General features: G+C 36.4%; 1 protein-coding gene across 1 annotated transcript in view; it reads right to left on the reverse strand.

The window, feature by feature from the left end:
• Positions 1-6946: 6946 nt before the first annotated feature.
• LOC110463457 (fatty-acid amide hydrolase 1-like) overlaps positions 6947-24444 on the reverse strand; it is a 28123-nt gene continuing 10625 nt past the window's right edge. The window contains exons 4-17 of the mRNA XM_021518069.1: positions 23979-24035; positions 23117-23206; positions 22056-22127; positions 20907-21175; positions 19932-19972; positions 18864-18988; positions 18567-18692; positions 17960-18054; positions 14880-14985; positions 12943-12986; positions 11645-11684; positions 11039-11150; positions 10349-10488; positions 6947-7550 (exon numbers count right to left, since the gene is read on the reverse strand). Coding sequence (XP_021373744.1) covers positions 7431-7550; positions 10349-10488; positions 11039-11150; positions 11645-11684; positions 12943-12986; positions 14880-14985; positions 17960-18054; positions 18567-18692; positions 18864-18988; positions 19932-19972; positions 20907-21175; positions 22056-22127; positions 23117-23206; positions 23979-24035 — 1437 coding nt within the window. The 3' untranslated portion in view covers positions 6947-7430. The remainder of the gene's footprint in view (positions 7551-10348; positions 10489-11038; positions 11151-11644; positions 11685-12942; positions 12987-14879; positions 14986-17959; positions 18055-18566; positions 18693-18863; positions 18989-19931; positions 19973-20906; positions 21176-22055; positions 22128-23116; positions 23207-23978; positions 24036-24444) is intronic.

A 24444-nucleotide genomic window follows, 5' to 3' on the forward strand; every position in this document is an offset into this window, starting at 1 on the left:
AAATCCACTGTAGCAGATGTCATCCCTGACTAATACACTGTAGCGGATGTCATCCCTGACTAATACACTGTAGCGGATGTCATCCCTGACTTAAATGTACTGTAGCGGATGTCATCCCTGACTTATACACTGTAGCAAATGTCATCCCTGACTTAAATGCACTGTAGCGGATGTCATCCCTGACTAATACACTGTAGCAGATGGTTTTCTCGTCTGGTAGTTTTATTCATGTTCTTCACAGATTAATATGCCTATAGATCTTTGGCAGAAAATGAGGCAATAACGGGAAAAGGTTCTCATATTTGTTCTCCATATAGATGTAAATGTGTTTTAACTAGAACTTTTGCCAGAAAGATAGAAAAATATTACCCCGGTCTGAGTCAAGAACTATAGAAATAATAATTTCCGGAACATTTTTAAACAAAGGGGCATAACTACATAAAAATGTGAACTAACTCCAATTTGTATTCTTTATTTAAATCCTCTTCATTTTAGTGTGATGAGCATCATTTAAATCCATGCAGTACTAAGGAAGAATTATGCAAACAATGTTTTTATACAAAGAGGCAATTTTACTCCCTCTAAAGGTTAGGTTTCTCTAGTTCAAATACTTTATTTACATCATGACAATTAATATGTGTAGAAGTATCATTAAAATCAGTGCAATACTTAAAAGTAGCGTGATTTTTGTTTTAATTGGGATAACTCAATAAATAGAGCACCTATTACAAAAAAATGTACTCCTATTTGGATACTTTATTCACACCCCCATGATATAAGTGTCTATGTACTATTTGGATACTTTATTCACACCCCCATGATATAAGTGTCTATGTACTATTTGGATACTTTATTCACACCCCCATGATATAAGTGTCTATGTACTATTTGGATACTTTATTCACACCCCCATGATATAAGTGTCTATGTACTATTTGGATACTTTATTCACACCCCCATGATATAAGTGTCTATGTACTATTTGGATACTTTATTCACACCCCCATGATATAAGTGTCTATGTACTATTTGGATACTTTATTCACACCCCCATGATATAAGTGTCTATGTACTATTTGGATACTTTATTCACACCCCCATGATATAAGTGTCTATGTACTATTTGGATACTTTATTCACACCCCCATGATATAAGTGTCTATGTACTATTTGGATACTTTATTCACACACCATGATATAAGTGTCTATGTACTAAATATCATTCAAATGTGGTGCAGTACTTTTGAAGGAGTAATCATATTGTGTCTATAGAGAGACAATCTAATTTCACTATACCCCGCCCCTCCCCAAACTTTACCTACATATCCTCAACACAGTTAGATAGATGCTAGTCTTCATAAGATACTAAGTTTGAAGTTTTAAAATCTATGGCCTTGAAAGTAAGTCAAGGTCCTGTATTTTGGGGAAATTAAAATTGCACTCGATTCCAAGTAGCCACTGGCAAAATATCATGATCTGGTGTCTTTATGTTCTTAAGATTTTAATTTGTTTTCTCCATAATAGCCTATGTTGATCTTTGACCCAAGCCTGCTTTAAAAGCTGACATTAGGTACCATGCATACCAATTAAGATTCACCAATATTTCCAGTTTAATTTTAAAATAGTGGTAATTTAACAACAATTGTTTACAGTCGGACTTACTGCATGATGAACCACTGTTAAATAAAAAACAAAATTTGAACAACCCACCATCCAATGATAAAAAAGGACTACATTTTGAAACATCAAAGTCAACAATGCTGCAGTTCATACTTTTTCACCAGATAAAAAAGAAAATACAATTTCACAAAAAGACAATACATTTCTGTTTATTTCTTATAATATATAGAGTCTCTAAATGTAAGACTATCATCAAAATTACAATTTAAATGTAATTAGGAAAAGTCTACTACAATTTGATACATCCTCGATCTGCAATATCAATAATAATTCTCTTTCATTGTATAGTTAAACAAATTGGATAATTATTAGGTATCACTTTTGCAGTTACTTAAATCAATATATTTGGCATCAATATACAAAAAAATGAGGGAATCTTAAATACAAGTTTAATAACTATCATAAATCCCTGAATATAATGGGGGTTTTTTTATTAAAAATATTCCTTACCTTAATAGCAAAGTGAGTTAAACTTAAACTTTTACTCTTGCCGTAACAAATGTTCACTCACTGGCCTTTTAAAACCAATCTACAGTTTTAATAAAAATCCATCTATGTATAGACTTGGTACTGATAATGTTATACTAACCGGTACTGCAAACTAATTATACATTATGTAACATTTATATTCCTATTGACTTCTCAAAGTTATGTACCAGTAAAATATGTCTTAGAGTATGGTATATTATGGTATATGGTGTGTACACGTTGAGGAATGGCACAAGTATTGACAATAGTACAGAATCATACATTAACATATATATAATACATGTACTTGTGATCTCAGTTATTACTAGGGCTGTCACAATACATCAGAAAACAGGTATATCGCAATACACGGGTATATCGTATTGTACCGCAATACAGAGATGGAATATTGCTGTATCGCAATATTTTTAAAAAGCATATTTTTAAGTATTTGCTTGGTGTTTTAATTTGGCAAATTACTACAAACTCTAACAGATATGCCAATAAGCATTAAGCAGGCTTTTGATAGTTCAAATTTTGTAATCGATGGTTGGTTTGACAAAAATCTAAAATCTATGTAATCCATATCATATATGATTAAGTCTGATTACATTCTGACTACAACTTATTATAAAATATATCATTCTGTATTGAAATATATCGTGATACACTCTTGGCGTATTGTGACACCCTTAGTTTTTACTGTACATGCATCTAATTACGATATAAAAATTACTGTTCTGTCAGTCCAATGATATTTCCGTAACATCTTCTTTGATTTTCTAATGTCAGTGCTTATACCGCACAGTCAAATGTTCGGCTATAAAAACCTTGAAGAGGGTTGTATATACCACACAGTCAAATGTTAGGCTATTTAAAAAAAAAAAAAAAAGGAGGGGGGAGGGGGGGTATACCACACAGTCAAATGTTAGGCTATTAAAAACCTGGAAGGGGGTTGTGTATAATACAAAAAATGGGATTTTCATGACATCGATCTACAACCAAGATAAAAAAAATACTGTGCTTTGAACATGCACCAAACCATCCCCCTTAGTGTCTACTAATTACTGAGGACATAAGTTGTATTATTACAAACATATCAATAAAAGTTAAAAATTACTAAAATGATTTATTTAATCATCAAAATCAATATTGAGTATTATCAAAATTAATGCAGCGCCCATTCGTTTTTTAACCTCAAAACATATGGTTAATAAAACTTGACCAGGTTTCACCTGAATATATTTAATACTTTACATGTATTTGTGCTTAAGATTTGTGAATGTTTGTCAAAATAAGTAAAAGAAATAGAACATCCAGAAAAATACATCTAGCATTTGCAAAATATGAATAATTCATCATGTATTACTGTAGATTACCTCTAATCACCAGCACCTGATTGTCTGTACTTATTTCTAGTGACATTATATATATAGTTAATTCATGTTTCAACTGATGTAAATATCTCCTGTTGTGATAATTGTTCACATACCATATTTATCCAATAATAAGCCCATGCCTGTTAATAAGTCCACCCATATCTAATGCAGTTTAGTAGTAATGCAAACAAATGCTATTTCATTGTTCTGCAATAAGCCCATCCCCTTCACTGAGTCAGAGTTACATCCCCTTCACTGAGTCAGAGTTACATCCCCTTCACTGAGTCAGAGTTACATCCCCTTCACTGAGTCAGAGTTACATCCCCTTCACTGAGTCAGAGTTACATCCCCTTCACTGAGTCAGAGTTACATCCCCTTCACTGAGTCAGAGTTACATCCCCTTCACTGAGTCAGAGTTACATCCCCTTCACTGAGTCAGAGTTACATCCCCTTCACTGAGTCAGAGTTACATCCCCTTCACTGAGTCAGAGTTACATCCCCTTCACTGAGTCAGAGTTACATCCCCTTCACTGAGTCAGAGTTACATCCCCTTCACTGAGTCAGAGTTACATCCCCTTCACTGAGTCAGAGTTACATCCCCTTCACTGAGTCAGAGTTACATCCCCTTCACTGAGTCAGAGTTTGTATGCTGGCCCCTACGGCTTATTGTTGGATAAATCAGTTATATCTTAATGCACAATTAATAACATGAATAACACCAAACATATATGTCATGCAATGTAAGTAATTCTATACAGTATATACTTTATCTCATCTGATACACTATTTAAAACACATAACCCTGTACAGTAGAATTAAAAAAAAAAAAATTGAAGATGTTGAGTAGAGATTTGTTTTTGTGAACAGACATGTATCCCCTTCTTAGTCAATATTCTTAATTCCCCTTTTGCTGCAAACTAAAAATAATTGAATAAAGTAAAATAACTGTGTATCTACAATTTACTAAAATGACGGCTATACTCCTGTTATTAGAGGAATGGCCTATATGAATAAATGCAATTAAACAGCGATGATGCAGTAAATATCATTACCTAATATATTTTTTAAAATTAAAACTGAAAAGTTTGAACTTGTTTGACGTGGGACATTAAGGTCATTTGATTCAGACACACCTGTAATCCTCATTACACACACCCTGCAGTAACTAGGAGACCATTTGACCACTTGATGTAGATTTTGTGCTTGTGTGAGTTTGGACTTGAATGAGGGAGTTTCGAGGGGATTGGTAAATTTGGTAAAAATGAGGGAGTATCCCTCCTAATGAGGGAGGGTTGACATCTATGTCTGTGGGTGATGCAGATATATTTGCAAGATTTATTCAGATATATTTAACAGTTTAAAAGTCACAGATCATACCAGATGCTCCTGAAAAGTTCGCACTTATTTGACCTTTGACCTTGAGATCAAGGTCACAAGATACCTAATAACAATGTCCTTTTTTGAAAAGTTTTGGCAAAGATATATTTTGGGAGTTATATTATGCTGACAACTCTAACGGATATAACAGTCCATGACATAAAAAGTTATAATGTAGATATAATACAAATAGATTGTCATTTATGATACCGGTACATGGCATGACATACACACACACAAAATACAAATATACACATAGACATCTCAATATTATGTATGTATGTATTTGCTGGAAATATTTGAGGATCAAGTCATATGAAGCTAGCACTCATTTACAGTGATGCTCAACATCACTTATAGATGTATTTAGATTTCACCTGAAAATTGGACAGTCTGGATATAATAGAGGCTGCCAAGTGTGTTCAGGTAGGAAGGACAGAGAAATTCTATCCGAAGGTGTAGAAGTTTAGTGACTTCTGTGTTTTGCTGAGCTTCTGCGGTAAAATTATAAACCAAAGGTAAAATAATTGTTATTTTATCTCCCTTACCTACATAATGCCTGACTCATTTTCTCCCACCTCTTACCCTTGACTTCGGTAATACATGTAATTGGCAATGATACTACAATTAATGTATTGGACTTTTTATATAACATCTAAATTATTAACAAGGGACATATTTGGAAAGAGCATAAAAAAGTATTGAAACACAAAGGTCTACTTTAAAAATCAAGCAGTTTACAAATCACTTTACAAATTAAAAAAGATTATTCGTATATTTCCATGAGAGATGTTGCATACCAGCTGTGTTTTCATGGTAGATATTCCTACGTTGACCAAAATGTCAATTCAATAATGTTGGTTGTCTTATTTCACAAAGTAAGCCAATATGGTGCTGAACATTTTGAATTGAAACATTTTGTATGCACTTCCAAACTGCTGTCACCCATTGCTGTCGGATAGAGTTATCCCACATGGCTTGTCTACATGGGACACTGTCACATGTTACTCTATCCCTCATGGCTTGTCTACATGGGACACTGCCACATGTATCATACATTCTATCCCACATGGCTTGTCTACATGGGACGCTGTCACATGTATCATACATGTGCAAAAGAAGGATAGAGTTATCCCACCTGGCTTGTCTACATGGGACACTGTCACATGTATCATACACTCTATCCCCCATGGGTTGTCTACATGGGACACTGTCAAATGTATCATACATGTGCAAAAGAAGGATAGAGTTATCCCGCATGGGTTGTCTACATGGGACACTGTCACATGTATCAAACATGTGCAAAAGAAGGATAGAGTTATCCCACATGGGTTGTCTACATGGGACACTGTCACATGTAACATACATGTGCAAAAGTAGGATAGAGTTATCCCACATGGTTTGTCTACATGGGACACTGTCACATGTATCATACATGTGCAAAAGTAGGATAGAGTTATCCCACATGGCTTGTCTACATGGGACCCTGTCACATGTTACTCTATCCCACATGGCTTGTCTACATGGGACACTATCACATGTATCATACATGTGCAAAAGAAGGATAGAGGTATACCCCATGTGTTGTCTACATGGGACACTGTCACATGTATCATACATGTGCAAAAGTAGGATAGAGTTATCCCCCATGGGTTGTCTACATGGGACACTGTCAAATGTATCATACATGTGCAAAAGAAGGATAGAGTTATCCCACATGGGTTGTCTACATGGGACATTGTTACATGTATCATACATGTGCAAAAGTAGGATTGAGTTATCCAACATGGATTGTCTACATGGGACACTGTCACATGTTACTCTATCCCACATGGCTTGGCTACATGGGACACTGTTACATGTATCATACATGTGCAAAAGTAGGATTGAGTTATCCAACATGGATTGTCTACATGGGACACTGTCACATGTTACTCTATCCCTCATGGCTTGTCTACATGGGACACTGCCACATGTATCATACATTCTATCCCACATGGCTTATCTACATGGGACACTGTCACATGTTACTCTATCCCACATGGCTTGTCTACATGGGACACTGTCACATGTATCATACATGTGCAAAAGAAGGAGAAACATTTCATCCCACAAACTAAAGGTTTCTTCACTAATGAATCATTGAAAAAACTAGTGGGTAACACTGGACCTGATACATGTGATTTTCTAAATAAACCTGACCATTGTAGGAGGAAAAGGTCTCCAAACTTGTGATGGCTGGGTATCATGTTTATCTTAACTCTCACTAGTTAATTTTCAAATTGGAAGAGACACTCAGCAATCGGGCCGAATCCTCATGTCTTAACATTGAAAATTAACTTACCCAACTTGGATGAATATGAAAACCTACAATCTCTCACAGGGAAACTTCAAATTATATGTAAAACATTACAATTAATTTAGTAAAACATTGTTCGACAATCTGACAAATATTCTGGATTCCATTGTGAAAGACAATTTCCACAAAAACAAGTTCAATGGTAAGTGTGGATAAAGAGACTGTTTTTAATTTTGGGCCTTTAATCCTTGTTCCAATTCTGCCATTACACGAAGAACTAACTCTTCTTGGTAGGGTTGGGCTGCACACTGAATATTAACAGGGAGGCCTGTAGACCCGACATTGTCCTGTAAAACGAAACAGTAGATATAATTAACAGGGAAACTGTAGACCCGACATTGTCCTGTAAACCAAAACAGTAGATATAATTAACAGAGAAGCTGTAGACCCGACATTGTCCTGTAAACCAAAACAGTAGATAAAATTAACAGGGAAACTGTAGACCCGACATTGTCCTGTAAACCAAAACAGTAGATAAAATTAACAGGGAAACTGTAGACCCGACATTGTCCTGTAAACCAAAACAGTAGATAAAATTAACAGGGAAACTGTAGACCCGACATTGTCCTGTAAACCAAAACAGTAGATAAAATTAACAGGGAAACTGTAGACCCGACATTGTCCTGTAAACCAAAACAGTAGATAAAATTAACAGGGAAACTGTAGACCCGACATTGTCCTGTAAACCAAAACAGTAGATAAAATTAACAGGGAAACTGTAGACCCGACATTGTCCTGTAAACCAAAACAGTAGATATAATTAACAGGGAAACTGTAGACCCGACATTGTCCTGTAAACCAAAACAGTAGATATAATTAACAGGGAAACTGTAGACCCGACATTGTCCTGTAAACCAAAACAGTAGATATAATTAACAGGGAAGCTGTAGACCCGACATTGTCCTGTAAACCAAAACAGTAGATATAATTAACAGGGAAACTGTAGACCCGACATTGTCCTGTAAACCAAAACAGTAGATATAATTAACAGGGAAGCTGTAGACCCGACATTGTCCTGTAAACCAAAACAGTAGATATAATTAACAGGGAAGCTGTAGACCCGACATTGTCCTGTAAACCAAAACAGTAGATATAATTAACAGGGAAGCTGTAAAACCGACATTGTCCTGTAAACCAAAACGGTAGATATAATTAACAGGGAAGCTGTAGACCTGACATTGTCCTGTAAACCAAAAAAGTATATATAATTTACAGGGAAGCTGTAGACCTGACATTGTCCTGTAAACCAAAACAGTAGATATAATTAACAGGGAAGCTGTAGACCCGACATTGTCCTGTAAACCAAAAAAGTATATATAATTTACAGGGAAGCTGTAGACCTGACATTGTCCTGTAAAACAAAACAGTAGATATAATTTACAGGGAAGCTGTAGACCTGACATTGTCCTGTAAACCAAAACAGTAGATATAATTAACAGGGAAGCTGTAGACCCGACATTGTCCTGTAAAACGAAACAGTAGATATAATTAACAGGGAAACTGTAGAACCGACATTGTCCTATAAAACAAAACAGAAGATATAATTAACAGGGAAACTGTAGAACCGACATTGTCCTATAAAACAAAACAGAAGATACAATTACAGGGAGGCCTGTAGACCCAACATTGTCCTGTAAAATAAAACAGCAGATATAGTTACAGGGAGGCCTGTAGACCCGACATTGTCCTGTAAAATATAACAGTAGATATAATTAATAGGGAGGCATGTAGATCCGACATTGTCATGTAAAACAAAATATTGGATATATCATATTTACAAAATACAAACAAGAGGCCCAGAGGGCCTGTATAGCTCACCCGGATATTTAAGCAGTCAAAGCAAAATATTAAATAAATATTATACTGTACTACAAATATTACCAAATATTGGCTCAGTATGTTTCTCAGCAACACCCTTACCTAATTGGGTCCCATTCTCCTGTCCCCATTGGGATGGGGGCATGGTTTCTACAACATTGAATTATGTTAGGCCAAGAATACTCTATGTGAAGTTAGATTAAGATAAAGCAATAGGATAAAATAGGTAAAGGTCATTTCCATTCACAAACTTTGTTGGGCTCCATCTAAGGAAGCTACTTGTTAAATATCACGACTCCATGTCTTTCACTTCTTCAAGAGAAGCTGTTTGCACTCTTTGCAATATTTGACCCCTGTGACCTTGAAAGTAGGTTGAGGTATTTTTCAATAGCCAACTTTGTCGGGCTCCATCTGTGACAGTTATCAGCCAAGTATTATAATTTTATGCCTTTAGATTATTCTGGAGATGTAATTTGAAGTGTTTGACATATTTGGCCCCTGTGACCTTGATAGTAGGCTGAGGTCATTTTTATTCGCAAAAATTGTCGGGCTCAATCTCAAGAAGCAACCAGCCATATAATATGATTCTATGCATTTTGATTATTCAGAAGAAGTTGTTTGATAAGTTTGACATATTTGACCCCTGTGACCTTGAAAGTGTGTCAAGGTCATTTTCTTTCTCAAATTTTGTTGGGATTTTAACAACGAAGCTACCAGCCACACATTAAGATTCTATACCTTTCAGTTCTCCAGAAAAAGTCGTTTTAAGTAATAGACACTTTTGACCCCTGTGACCTTGAAAGTAGGTCAAGGTCATTTTCATTCTTAAACTTTATTGGGCTCCATCCCAGGAAGCCATCAGCCAAATATGAAGATTCTATACCTTTTAGTTCTTCAGAAGAAGTCGTTTTAAGTTTTAAGTTGACCGCTGTGACCTTGAAAGTAGGTCAAGGTTATTTTTGTTCTCAAACTTTGTCGGGCTTCTACCAACAAAGCTTTCAGCCAAATATTATGACTCTAGGCCTGTCCGTTCTTCAAAAGAAGTTGTTTAAAGGAAAAGTTGACGGACGAGGACGAACGACGGACGCTGCACCATGACATAAGCTCACTTGCCCTTTGGGCAGGTGAGCTAAAAACTCTTTGTATCAAAATGACCCCAATAAGTCAAAACCAGCAATAAAAAGAAAGTTTAATACATTGTATAAGAACTGAATGATTAAAACAAACTTCATATTTCATATAGAAAATCATTATCAGTTTAATGTACCTTTTTCATCGCTTTCTCATATGCTGTCTTACTAGGGTAATCAGCCATATTTGCTTCATCTTCACATGTTACCTTGGTAACTGGCATACTGCCTGTTGGGTAATTCAGCAGGTTGAACAATACCGTGTACGTAACGCCACCTAATGGAGAGAAAAGAAGTAAATATAATACAAAATAAAATGGGGTCACTCTAGTATAATTTCAACACATATTGAGGATCTGACTAGATTGACATTCATTATTTCCATAAACCATCCTATGCTCTTTATACCTACAGAAATAATTTGGTCGGAAGATCGCTCAAAGTTTTTTCCCCACCAAATACCACCTTTTTGGACACTTGGCTCTTAGTGGATATTTGTATCGGAATGTATCTCTAATACATGTATCAGTGTATCTACTGTGTCAAACCTGTCGTAGCGATCCTCTGTTTTTAGTGCCTCCTCCCTAATGTGACCTTATTGTTCCTCCCCTGCATTTTATTTTATAATTTATCTGTATTCAGTGACTTCCTGTCTAGGGTGACAAGATACCGATATTTTCTGTTTCAGTATATCTAGGACTGAAAGGCACCTTATCATTGACCAATTTACCCAAGGGTACATCTATATGTCATACATGAAGAGTATTGAAGGGTCGATGTATACAATCCCAGACATTAAGTATACAGAAAAAATAGACAAGTCCTACCCATGACATTAAACACGTTTCCACTACGAACAGCAGGGAAAGCAAAGCCAGGACAAATCAGTACATCCAGCTTGTTAGCTCTCCACCTCCTCAGCATCTGCTTCTTATAGGCCTGATAAATACCAGAGACAAACATTAAAACGACCCCATTAGCCAAGTGACACAATCTATGTTCCATCTGATGTTACATCTACTGTCATATATGCTGGGGTTTTTTTAACTTTAAGTACATTTGACCTCTGTTATGTCAGGTTATTTTAATACACCTGATAGCCCTTTCATTCAACAAGCTACATGATGAATATTTTGAATTGAATTCTCAGAACTCTGTAGAAAAAGTTGTTTAATTTACAAAACATTTATTTCCTGTTACCTTCAAAATGAGTTATGGTATTTTATTTGACCAAATATGCCAACTATATCCACCCTCACAAGCTACAGACCAAATATCATGTCTCTGAGTCTTGTGGTTTTAAGAAATTATCTGAGCAAGCCTTCACAACAGATGCTACACTATATAAATATTAAAACTAAAATTGTTATCAAACTTTTATTGGATCATGATTCCAAACTATTGATAAAATGTTATCAAATCAATGTGAATACCTCATTTCTTTCTGCAATCTTCCAGTATTTGCCAACAGACCTGTAAAAATCAGATAATCATACTTATTTATCATAAAGTATCCTGTGGTATGGGCCATTTTGCATATGCAACACTGCTAGATGTACATATTCCATATCTGGGCCTGATCCATTTCTTTCCTGCACATGCCATATCTGATGCAACTGTGTACAATCTGATTAAAAGTTGACCATATACTAGGATATGAAAATGGCCATATCAAAACCATCTAAAAAAAAGTACAACAAAACCAAGTATTAACCCTTAAGTGAATGTCCCATCATTTTTACCCTAAACCTTTCACAATCACCCTAGACCCCTCATACTCGCTATGATTCCCTCATACTCATCCTGGATCCCTCATACTCACCTTTGACCCCTCATACTCATCCTTGAGACCCCTCATACTTATTCTGGACCCCTCATACCCACTATAATGCCCTCATACTTACCAAAGACCCATCAAACTCACCTTGGACCCCTGGTACTCACCCTGGACCCCTCATACTCACCCCAGACCTTCATACATACTTACAATAGACCCCTCAAACACACCATAAACCCTTCATACTCATACTTCAACCCTAATACTCATTCTGATCCCCTTAAACACCCTAGACTCCTCATACTCACCCTAGACCCCTCATACTCACCCTAGACCCCTCATACTCATCATTGGGACCCCTCATATTCACACTGATCCCTTCTTACACATCCTTGATACCCATTATACTCATCCTTGGGACCCCTCATACTCATCCTGGAACCTTCATACTCACTCTGGACCCCTCATACACATAGTTACCCTGGACCCCTCATACTCATCCTGGATGCCTCATATATATATACTCACCCTGGACCCCTCATACTCACTCTGGACCCCTAATACTCACCCTGAACCCCTCATATTTATCCTTGATACCCCTCATATTCACCCTTAACCACTCCTATTCATCATTGAGACCCCTCATATTCACCCTGAACCCCTCATATTCATCCTTGATACCTTTCATACTCATCCTTGAGACCCCTCATACTCACACTGGATCCCTCTTCCACATCGATCCTTAATACCCCTTATACTCATCCTTGAGACCCCCGCATACTTACCCTGGACCCCTCATACTCATCCTTGAGACCACTCATATTCACCCTGGACCCCTCATACTCACACTGGATCCCTCTTACACATCCTTGTTACCCCTTATACTCATCCATGAGACCCCTCATACTCACACTGGATCCCTCTTATACATCCATGAGACCCCTGCATACTTACCCTGGACCTCTCATACTCTTTGACAATATGTACATCATTTTGTCCTGAAAAAGAAATAGGAAGTTATTGCAATTTAGATGATCTACATCCTTTGAAAATATTTTCCCTAAACTTGTTTAAACTATTAATCTTTTAAACATCCTTATCCTGGTATACATTTGTTAATCATCTTTCATCATAAATTGGTTTGAAAAAATAACAAGGAGACGCCGTCATCAATATCCACCGCTCATAGTGTACAAGTCAATATCCACCGCTCCTAGTGTACAAGTCAATATCCACCGCTCCTAGTGTACAAGTCAATATCCAACGCTCATAATGTACAAGTCAATATCCACCGCTCATAGTGTACAAGTCAATATCCACCGCTCATAGTGTACAAGTCAATATCCACCGCTCATAGTGTACAAGTCAATATCCACCGCTCATAGTGTACAAGTCAATATCCACCGCTCATAGTGTACAAGTCAATATAAAAATTGCATTAAGATGCATTAATCATGAAAGTATTGCAGCCCGTATTCATAGACAATACCAATTCTTTTTAACCTGTATAATATAAATGTGACCTATTTGTCTTAACCAAGTCACTGAACCATAAAATGTATAAAGGTTTTCAAAATTAGCAAGACAGAAGTTATAAAGAAGTAGAAATGGTCAACATTTATTTACCGTGTTCTAGCGAGCTTCGGACAAGATTTTGGTTAAAACCAGATCAGCCAAAAAAGTTGATAGACTTTGGGCTGAATGAGATGAAAATTGGAAAAGGGGAGAGTGGGGTGGGAGTATCAGTATGATGATAGCTTATATTTCAGGTATGTAGTATCAATATCTTTTTGTCTCCTTGAGAACCATGGGCCTCAACGGTCACCTTAGTCATACAGTATTTATTTTTGTTGTTGAAATATGAAGTGGAGATAATGATGTCAATCATCCCTACCAATTTGGTTAAAAAAAAGTTAAGTATAACGTTAAGTTAAGTTTGTCAGAACCATGAGTTGATCATTCCTAGACAGAGTTTCAGTTAAATCGACCCATTAGAACTTGATTTAAACTTTGAAATATATTGTATTTTCTAAATGGCTGCTGTGGCGGCCATATTGGATTTTAATCGGCCTCAAATTGCCAAGACCATGAGTCCTATCAAGTTTCAGTTCAATTGGCCCAGTAGAACTTTACTCTAAGTTTGAAATAGTTTTTCAAAATGGCATCCGTGGTGGCCATATTGGTTTTCTGATCAACCCGAAAAATGACAACACTTTGTCAGGACCATGAGTCGATCATTCCTACTACGTTTCAGTTCAATCGTCCTGGTAGAACATGACTTTAAGTTTGAAATAGTTTTTCAAAATGGCCGCCATATTGGATTTCTGATCAACCCAAAAAATAACAACACTTGGTCAAGGAGATGTCAGTAACATTCCCATGAAGAATCAATGACATCCCTTCGCCAGTATTTCAGCTTAAGTTGAAAATGTTAAAGGACGACGGACAGCGACGGACAGCAATGGGTCAGCTGACCTAAAAAGTCCAGTATTGACACTGATGACAATAATCTCGACACAGATTTCAATGAATATCACTGAAAAATCTCGCTTATAAATATTGCTAAATATTTACCATATATCTGATCAGGAAATCAGTAAAACATAGCAGTAATTTTAATATTTTATTTCTACCTTCCATTCATTGATGAGTATACATAACTTCTGTGAAAGATTAAAACAGGAGTTTTCCCCTCCCATTTTATTTTCAGTCTTAAGGGTCAAAACATGTATAAATAACCAGTATAAATGTATGATTATAAACAGTTATCAATACCATTACGTATACTCGGGTAAATTCAACACATCACTTATTTGTTTCAAAAGTACAGAAAGTGAAAATTTGGTGAGGTGAAAATATTATGTTTACAGTTATAATACCCGAACACTTACACGACCAAACTTGGACAAAACCCAGCCAAGAAATAAATTCAGCCATCTGGGCAGGATGAGGCCCATATGGGCCAGTTTTAGCGCAGGATCAACCAAATCATCCTTTCTGTAACAATGCACAAATAAATCAAATTAAAATTCAATTCATTAAACATGTTATTTGAGTATCAGAATAAAAATTAAATACCACTTTAACACAATTTTTTTTTACATTTGATGTTTCGTCTGGGTGTTTTAACTTTTCAAATTTCTAAACTGAATAACAGATATGCCAACTGCCATAAACAGCTTCTATTACTAGTGGTGGAAATTAGTTGAAATATTGTGACGGATGGTTGTCACTAAGAAAATGTTAAATCTGTGTGGTCCGTAAGATATATAAATCAGTTTGATAACATTCTGAAGACAATTTCTTTTTAAATTGAGCACCTTTTCCTCTGAAAATATATTGGGATAGTCATCTTACATATCACAGTGCATTCCTTCAGTAATATATTGTGATGTATTTCAGGTGTACAGAGACATATCTATTGTGATGTATTCCAGGTGTACAAATACATATCTATTGTGATGTATTCCAGGTTTACAGAGACACATCTATTGTGATGTATTCTAGGTGTACAGAGACATATCTATTATATATTGTGATGTATTCCAGGGGTACAGAGACACATCTATTGTGATGGATTCCAGGTGTACAGAGACACATCTATGTGATTTATTCCAGGTGTACAGAGACATTTCTATTGAGATGTATTCCAGGTGTACAGATACATATCTATTGTGATGTATTGCAGGTGTACAGAGACATTTCTATTGTGATGTATTCCAGGTTTACAGAGACATATCTATTGTGGGGTATTCCAGGTGTACAGAGACACATCTATGTGATTTATTCCAGGTGTACAGAGACACATCTATGTGATGTATTCCAGGGGTACAGAGACACATCTATTGTGATGGATTCCAGGTGTACAGAGACACATCTCTTGTGATGTATTCCAGGTGTAGATGTATTCCAGGTGGACAGAGACATATCTATGTGATTCATTACAGGTGTACAGAGACATATCGTGTACAGAGACATATCTATTTTGATGTATTACAGGTGTACAGAGACATTTCTATTGTGATGTATTCCAGGTGTAGATGTATTCCAGGTGGACAGAGACATATCTATTGTGTTGTATTACAGGTGTACAGAGACATTTCTATTGTGATGTATTCCAGGAGTACAGAGACATATTTATTGTGATGTATTCCAGGTGGACAGAGACATATCTATTGTGTTGTATTCCAGGTATACAGAGACATATCTATGTGAGGCATTACAGGTGTACAGAGACATATCGTGTACAGAGACATATCTATTGGGATGTATTACAGGGGTACAGAGACATAACTATTGTGATGTATTACAGGTGTACAGAGACATATATATATGTCTCTGTACACCTGTAATAAATCACAATAGATATGTCTCTGAATACCTGCAATACATCACAATAGATATGTCTATGAACACCTGGAATACATCACAATAGAAATGTCTCTGTACATCTGTAATACATCACAATAGATATGTATTCCAGGTGTACAGAGCCATATCTATTGTGATGTATTCCAGGTATGTATTCCAGGTGTACAGAGACATATCTATTGTGCTGTATTCCAGGTGTACAGAGACATATCTATGTGATGCATTACAGGTGTACAGAGACATATCTATTGTGATGTATTACAGGTGTACAGAGACATTTCTATTGTGATGTATTCCAGGTGTACAGATACATATCTATTGTGATGTATTCCAGGTGTACAGAGACATATATATTGTGATGTATTCCAGGTGTACAGAGACATATCTATTCAGATGTATTCCAGGTGTACAGACACATATCTATGTGATGTATTCCAGGTGTACAGAGACATATCTATTCAGATGTATTCCAGGTGGACAGACACATATCTATGTGATGTATTCCAGGTGTACAGAGACATGTCTATTCAGATGTATTCCAGGTGTACAGAGACATATCTATTCAGATGTATTCCAGGTGTACAGACACATATCTATGTGATGTATTCCTGGTGTACAGAGACATATCTATTCAGATGTATTCCAGGTGTACAGAGCCATATCTATTGTGATGTATTCCAGGTGTACAGAGACATCTCTATTGTGATGTATTACAGGTGTACAGAGACATACCTATTGTGATTTATTCCAGGTGTACAGATACACATCTATGTGATGTATTACAGGTGTGCAGAGACATATCTATTGTGATGTATTCCAGGTGTACAGAGACACATCTCTTGTGATGTATTCCAGGTGTACAGAGACATATCTATTGTGATGTATTACAGGTGTACAGAGACATACCTATTGTGATGTATTCCAGGTGTACAGATACACATCTATGTGATGTATTACAGGTGTACAGAGACATATCTATTGTGATGTATTCCAGGTGTACAGAGACATATCTATTGTGATGCATTACAGGTGTACAGACACATATCTATTGCTATTCAATACATCAAAATAAAGTTCCGAGACTGCACTGTACATCGGCAAATTAAAACAGGCAAATTTTTCATAATGTTCCAGAACCAAACGACCGACCACCTTTTCCAATATAGTTCGGTAATCAAATATTAAATTCATTTTTTCTTAAATAATTTATTTACTGCATTTTGTATATGCTTTGTCCTTTAAATGACATTGGCAGAACAGCCCTATTTAAATAATATTGGCGCCAATAGTTGACCGTAGTCATTTGAGCATTTGACGACAGGGACTTTCTCTATGTTATCCAAAGCAAAACGACAAGACTCATTGAACAAGATGAATCAATGACGTCATAAGTAAACCATGCGTTCCGTCACACGATTTTTGCTTTCATACTCAAATGAAATGCATCTCTGCTGGTAATGTTCATATAGTGGTTTACGCAAATGTAAATATATACTTAAATAGTGTCAATCCCCCACCATCTAAAAACATGGAAAATAATAATAACAAGGTGTCAAGATTCTCCCTGCCTCAAACACAGACAGGAGTTACATATACTTACAAAGCTTCTATAAATGATTCTCCCCCATCCCCAAATGTAGACAAGAGGAATAGCTCAAAGCACGCATACATGTCTGGAGGATCAAATTTGACAATCTGTAACAAAACAGCATGTGTTTGTAGAATTTCTCATTTGCATTTAATAAAAATAAATCAACAATTTATAACAAAATGTGACATATAGACAGTTTACAGTTTCTTGTGTCTTACAATATTCATTCACCCCCGAAATATCATAATGAGTTAAACTATTTCAACCTTTGAATTGGAGGAGTTCAAATGTGTTTTAGGGGCGATTGAGTTAACCCTTTCACCACTGAAGACCATAATAGACTCATCCAGATCAATGTATGGTAGAGTCTACTAAAGTTACCTAGGAGTGAAAGGGTTAAGGACTGTAGAAGCAGTGTCACAACAATAGCTGGATGCTTTTTATGAAAGTCACTACATTAGTGTCTGCTAAAGACAAACACTGAAAACTTTGAACGTATGTTCCTATAGTTTTCAAACCTTTGTGTATAAATACCTCTGACAGCACCTGTATCTCTTGAAAGATTTAAACTCATGATTTAATTCTATCCAATTTTATTTCTGCTTTGTCAACTCACAGTGTGACCTCTGGTTTGTAAAACTTCTGTCGCCAAGGAAACAGCTCGTTGACAGGCTGGGACTGGTGTTATATATCCATTGTCCAGGAAGTACCCGATTCGCAATGGTCTCTTACTTTCAAAAATCTAAAAAAAGTCATGTCACCGATTTTATTTCAAAAGCTTGTAAGTTGTGTCAGAGTTGAAAGAAATATGCAACAGATTAGATCAGAATTAAAATTAAATCATTGCTTTTTCATGAAATATATATATATGTATGCATCATTGTAAAATTACATCCGGGAGAGTCAGTTATACCTCATTTCTAAACTCGATTGGAGGACATGTCGGATCTTGTTCAAACATAGCTGGGACGAGGAGTGATTTCATCACAGCCACCAGACCGCCCATGTCACTGGCTAGAGGCCCGGCTGCTGCCTGTACTGTTCACACAGAGAGGGGTCAATTAGGTTGTGTGCCCAAGTAATGTACATGTTTTAGATACAGGCATGCTCCTGAAAGTTTCATTTTGGAACCACACTACCTATCTTTTATATGTTTAACAATGTGTGTGTTTTAACAGTGTCATAGATTTGCATGCTTGTTATGTTTTAAATAATGCTACCTTCGTTTTTATTTGTCATATAGTCGGTTGTAAAAGCCTTCCATAGGCTTGTGTTGCCTTGTTTAACCATGTACCGATTTATAAATAAAATTTACTTGATTTGACATGAAGTATCATTTATACAGTTTTGTATTGAACTATGTCCTGAAAATGATTGCTGACTCTAGATCTTCAGTATTAACCTACAAGTGTTCAAAATTCCATCTATCAAGTCTTGGGTCTCCTTCGCGTATCTGATTCAACCGGTTTGTCTGTTTTTAAATGCGACATTTTCAGGTATAAGTCCTGGTGAACCTGCCAAAGAGTATGCAGTCCTTGCCCAGCTTTGCCATGGCTCGCTTGAAAGCAGTATCACACTATTAGGTCCGACCTTACTTCAACCATTTGGATTGCGATAAATGAATGAGGCCTTGATTAGTACAAGATACAAATAGTAAGCAGTAGATCTAAAGATTACTTCCCCGGTATTCCCCTTATTTTAGTAAGCATTTTTGGGACAAATTCCTTTTATTCTATACTACATGATATTATAATGTTCAAAGTTTCCCTGCCATATTTATCTGGGATTAAGGTGGCTGGATCAATGAGCCTGCATGGTAAGAGACATAAAACACAACCTAATGTGAAGTATCATGATACTGAGCACTTGTGTCATTGAAATTACACTGATAATTTGGTTAGTAGGTCGATGACAAATGCTTTTTATTTATAGTAACATTAACCTTGACCTTTGACTCCTGGAACACAAACTAAATACTTACCCAGGGTCTGACCACTTTGGAACGGCAGCATATTCTTTTTACTGCAATAAATGAACTGAATGTTTACAAGTTATCATGATGGTTACACATCTTAAACTGTTAAAGCTCTCAAATGGTATCTTACTTACCCATCAGACTATACCTGACCAGCATTCGATAATGTTCGTTTTGTATAAACATTTGTGGTTTTCGTGGTTTTCGTGGTTGCTATTGAACCACAAATATAAATACAATGAATTTGAATGATATACGCGTCTACTGTTTGTTACTATAGGATATCCACGTGTCTACTGTTTGGTACTATAAGATATCCACGTGTCTACTGTTTGTTACTATAAGATATCCCCGTGTCTACTGTTTGTTACTATAGGATATCCATGTGTCTACTGTTTGTTAATATAGGATATCCACATGTCTACTGTTTGTTACTATAAGATATCCACGTGTCTCCTGTTTGTTACTATAGGATATCCATGTGTCTACTGTGTGTTACTATAGGATATCCACATGTCTACTGTTTGTTACTACAGGATATCCACGTGCCTACTGTTTGTTACTATAGGATATCCACATGTCTACTGTTTGTTACTATAGGATATCAACGTGTCTACTGTTTGTTACTATAGGATATCCATGTGTCTACTGTGTGTTACTATAGGATATCCACATGTCTACTGTTTGTTACTATAGGATATCCACGTATCTACTGTTCGTTACTATAGGATATCCATGTGTCTACTGTTCGTTACTATAGGATATCCACAGAGGTTTGTACCACTAAACGATCTAAATGGCTTCAAAACGAAGGACAGCACCCACAAAAATTTCGTGTTATACAGAATAGTTGCATACCTTGTGAGAGAACCAATCCATCAATGAACTAATCTGTTAAAAGCCCTGAATACGATGAACTTTGTTCAATAAGTACTGTTACATTTTTGTTTGATGGTAGGTGATCTCATCTTTGGTTTTTACCTTATTCGGCCTACAGTTGGTTTAAGCCCATACACACCACAGAAGTGGCTTGGTATACGGATGCTGCCCCCAATGTCAGTTCCAAACCCTAAGATAGACCCTTTGGCCGCTATGAGTGCTGCCTCCCCTCCAGAAGATCCCCCTGGGCCTCGGGTGACGTCGTGAGGGTTCTTAGTCTGGCCGTAGATAGGGTTGGAGCATTCGTACGTCATCATTGACTGTGGAATGTTTGTCCTCACAAATGGAATGGCACCTTGTTTCTTTAGAATCTGTGTACAGAATTATAACATTAATGCTACAAACATCTTAATTCAAGCTTGCCTCTGATTGGCTCCTGTAAACTCACTCACAATACTGTAATGATAAGCTGACACTTCTTTTTTTAATAAGGGATTGGTATTGCAAGCAATTTTTGTATTGCGACACAATAGATTCATAGCATTTATTCCTACAACAATGTTTGGCAACATAAGGGAACTTACAAACACTTTACATAACCTAACTTAGAATTTTAAAGTCTCAACGATGTGGCATAGGCCCTGAGAACAATTTGCATGCACTACTAATAGTGTCAGTATATGGTAAATAATATTGAATTTCTATATAATATAGGGCTGTATAAACTGTGTGAGAGCGCCTATGTAGTATGTAGTAATATATGGTCAATAATATTGAATGTCTATATACAATAGGGCTGTATAAAATGTGTGAAAGCGCCTGTGTAGTATGTAGTAATTCTGGTGGAGCCCGTGGTGGAACAGAGCCGAAGGTAGATTCTAGTTGATGTCAAGTTAACAGGTTTATTAGGTGCCACGAATTAGCTGGGCTGTGGAACTACCGCTACATGCTATACATGCTACAGCTCCCACTGAGAAAGGGGGCAGGAGCTACAGTTCATACTGAGAAAGGGGGCAGGAGCTACAGTTCATACTGAGAAAGGGGGCAGGAGCTACATTTTATACTGAGGTGATAAGGCCCAAATGAATTATGTGCAGCATATGAGAGCCCCTGTTATCGTTATGCATTGTCATTTAAATATCATATTGCAATATTGTACATATATTGCTTGACAAATAACGCAATTTATTGCTTACTCAACAACAGATACCTGCTTACTTGACGGGGCAGCAATACTTGACATCTGCTTACCTTTATGAGGGTGTTCTCCTCAGTGACACAATCATCCAGATAGATGGACATCCCACCAGTACAGTCATACCCCTGCAAAAGGGAGATAGTTAGAACCAATTTATTTATCATATTTAACAGTTATATATATTCAAATAGAGCCACATGGAACCTGTACAGATCACCAGCATTTCCTATGTCATGAAGAAAATAATAAAATCTGTCAGTAAAAATTTTGATTCTCTTAGACACTTGTAATATATACCTGTAAGTAATAGTTCACCTTGACATGTACTGGCATGACCTTGACATAGACAAGTATGACCTACCTCCAACTAACACTGTGGTTCTCCTTGAAACTGATAAGTATGTCTTTGTCACTGTCAGGTATAACATTGATATTGACATGTACTACATTAACACTGACAGGTATGACCTTAACACTGAAAGGTATGACCTTAACACTGACAGGTATGACCTTAACACTGACAGGTATGACCTTAACACCGACAGTTATGACCTTAACACTGACAGGTATGACCTTAACACTGACAGGTTTGACCTTAACACCGACAGTTATGACCTTAACACTGACAGTTATGACCTTGACACTGACAAATATGACCTTGATACAAACATATATGACAAAGAAACACACAGGTATGACCTTGACACTGACAGCTATGACCTTGACACTGACAGCTATGCCCTTGACACTGACAGCTATGACCTTGACACTGACAGCTGTGACCTTGACACTGACAGCTATGACACTGACACTGACAGGTATGGCCTTGAATATTACTGTAAACACCTAGACACTGACAGCTATGACCTTGACACTGACAGCTTTGACTCTGACACTGACAGGTATGGCCTTGACACTGACAGGGATGACATTGACACTGACAGCTATGACTTTGACACTGACAGCTATGACCCTGACACTTACAAGTATGGCCTTGACACTGACAGCTATGGTCTTGATACTGACAGGTATGACCTAGACACAAACACTGAAACAAACAGGAATTACCTTGACACTGACAGGTGTGACCTTGACATTGGCAAGTATGACCTACCTCTAGGTAATAGTTCTCCTTGACACTGATGGGTATACCATGGAGATATCCTTTCTTGCCAGTTTTCATATCCATCTCCAAAGCTAATACCTGTAATATTTAAATTAATCAAAATCTCACATAAAAAACGATTGATATTGTAGTACTGTTTTACTAATTAAAAGCCTCATAAACAAGATTAATAGCAAATTTCCCTACAATAGCAACACTCCATAACAAAAAGATTATACCAATGACTATGCTAACATTGAACAATCTTTCAATATATCAATATGCATTTAATTGCTTTCAGTTGGCAATCATAGCAAATATTAATGCTGCCAGAATAAAATGAAACTTCCATGAAGTGCATGAACACTTCATGTAAAATGTTCCTGTTCTACTGATGACAATGTTTTCCCTATGAGTGCCAACTAAAACCAGTTCAATACACTTATTCTCATAATAACTTAAGCAAGTACCCTGTTTTCATTACGGAAGTGGAATCATTAATCTTCTCCTTTGATAGGCAATACACCATTTTTTGTTATTGATTGTTTTACAGTATTTCTGGTTCTCATATCATACTATGGCATTCATAGTTCTATGATTGCCAAAGAAATTAATTACAGTTATTTAATGGTAAATCCTATTCACTGAATATCTAACAGTGGTATATAGCCACTGTCAGGGGTTCACAAAAGGAAATACATAGGGTAAGAAAGTAATGACGTAGGATAAATCTCTCAGTTGTGTTAGATAAGTAATAGAAAGCACCTTGTCTAAGGTCTCCGGATCTCCATAGACAAAGCTTTCAAAATATTTATTCATCATAAACTGGAGATTTATCTTATACAGATTTTTGGATATTACCCGTACATACCTCTGCCTCCCATATCGGCTCAACAACACAATTCAGGTGTTCATTGACTTGAATTGCCTGGAAATAACGCAAAACATTCTTGTACACATTTCTGATCAACAGCAAAGAACAAATTAGTATGCAACAATTAAATTATGCTAAAGTAAATAAACAATTGATGTATCATTCGGGTGAAGCCTTTGGAACACAAAGTAGGGAGATTAGATTTTTAGTACAGATAATTTTTTGTGGCACGCATCGCAGCGTGACGATGTTTCTTTAAAAATTGTCAATATTTACTACATATTTTTAGGGAACGAACAGCATGTATGTTTCCAATCTTCTATTTAACAATATTACCTCATCAGGACATTGGTGGGGTTTTACAAAAAATCACGTATAATAGAGATATCAACAAAAGCAATACCAATATTATCCAACAAATATGACAGTATTTAGTTGAGAGACATTGTTAAATGTTTGTTTA

The sequence above is a fragment of the Mizuhopecten yessoensis genome, unplaced genomic scaffold, assembly GCF_002113885.1.
Source record: "Mizuhopecten yessoensis strain PY_sf001 unplaced genomic scaffold, ASM211388v2 scaffold10911, whole genome shotgun sequence".
NCBI lineage: Eukaryota > Metazoa > Mollusca > Bivalvia > Pectinida > Pectinidae > Mizuhopecten > Mizuhopecten yessoensis.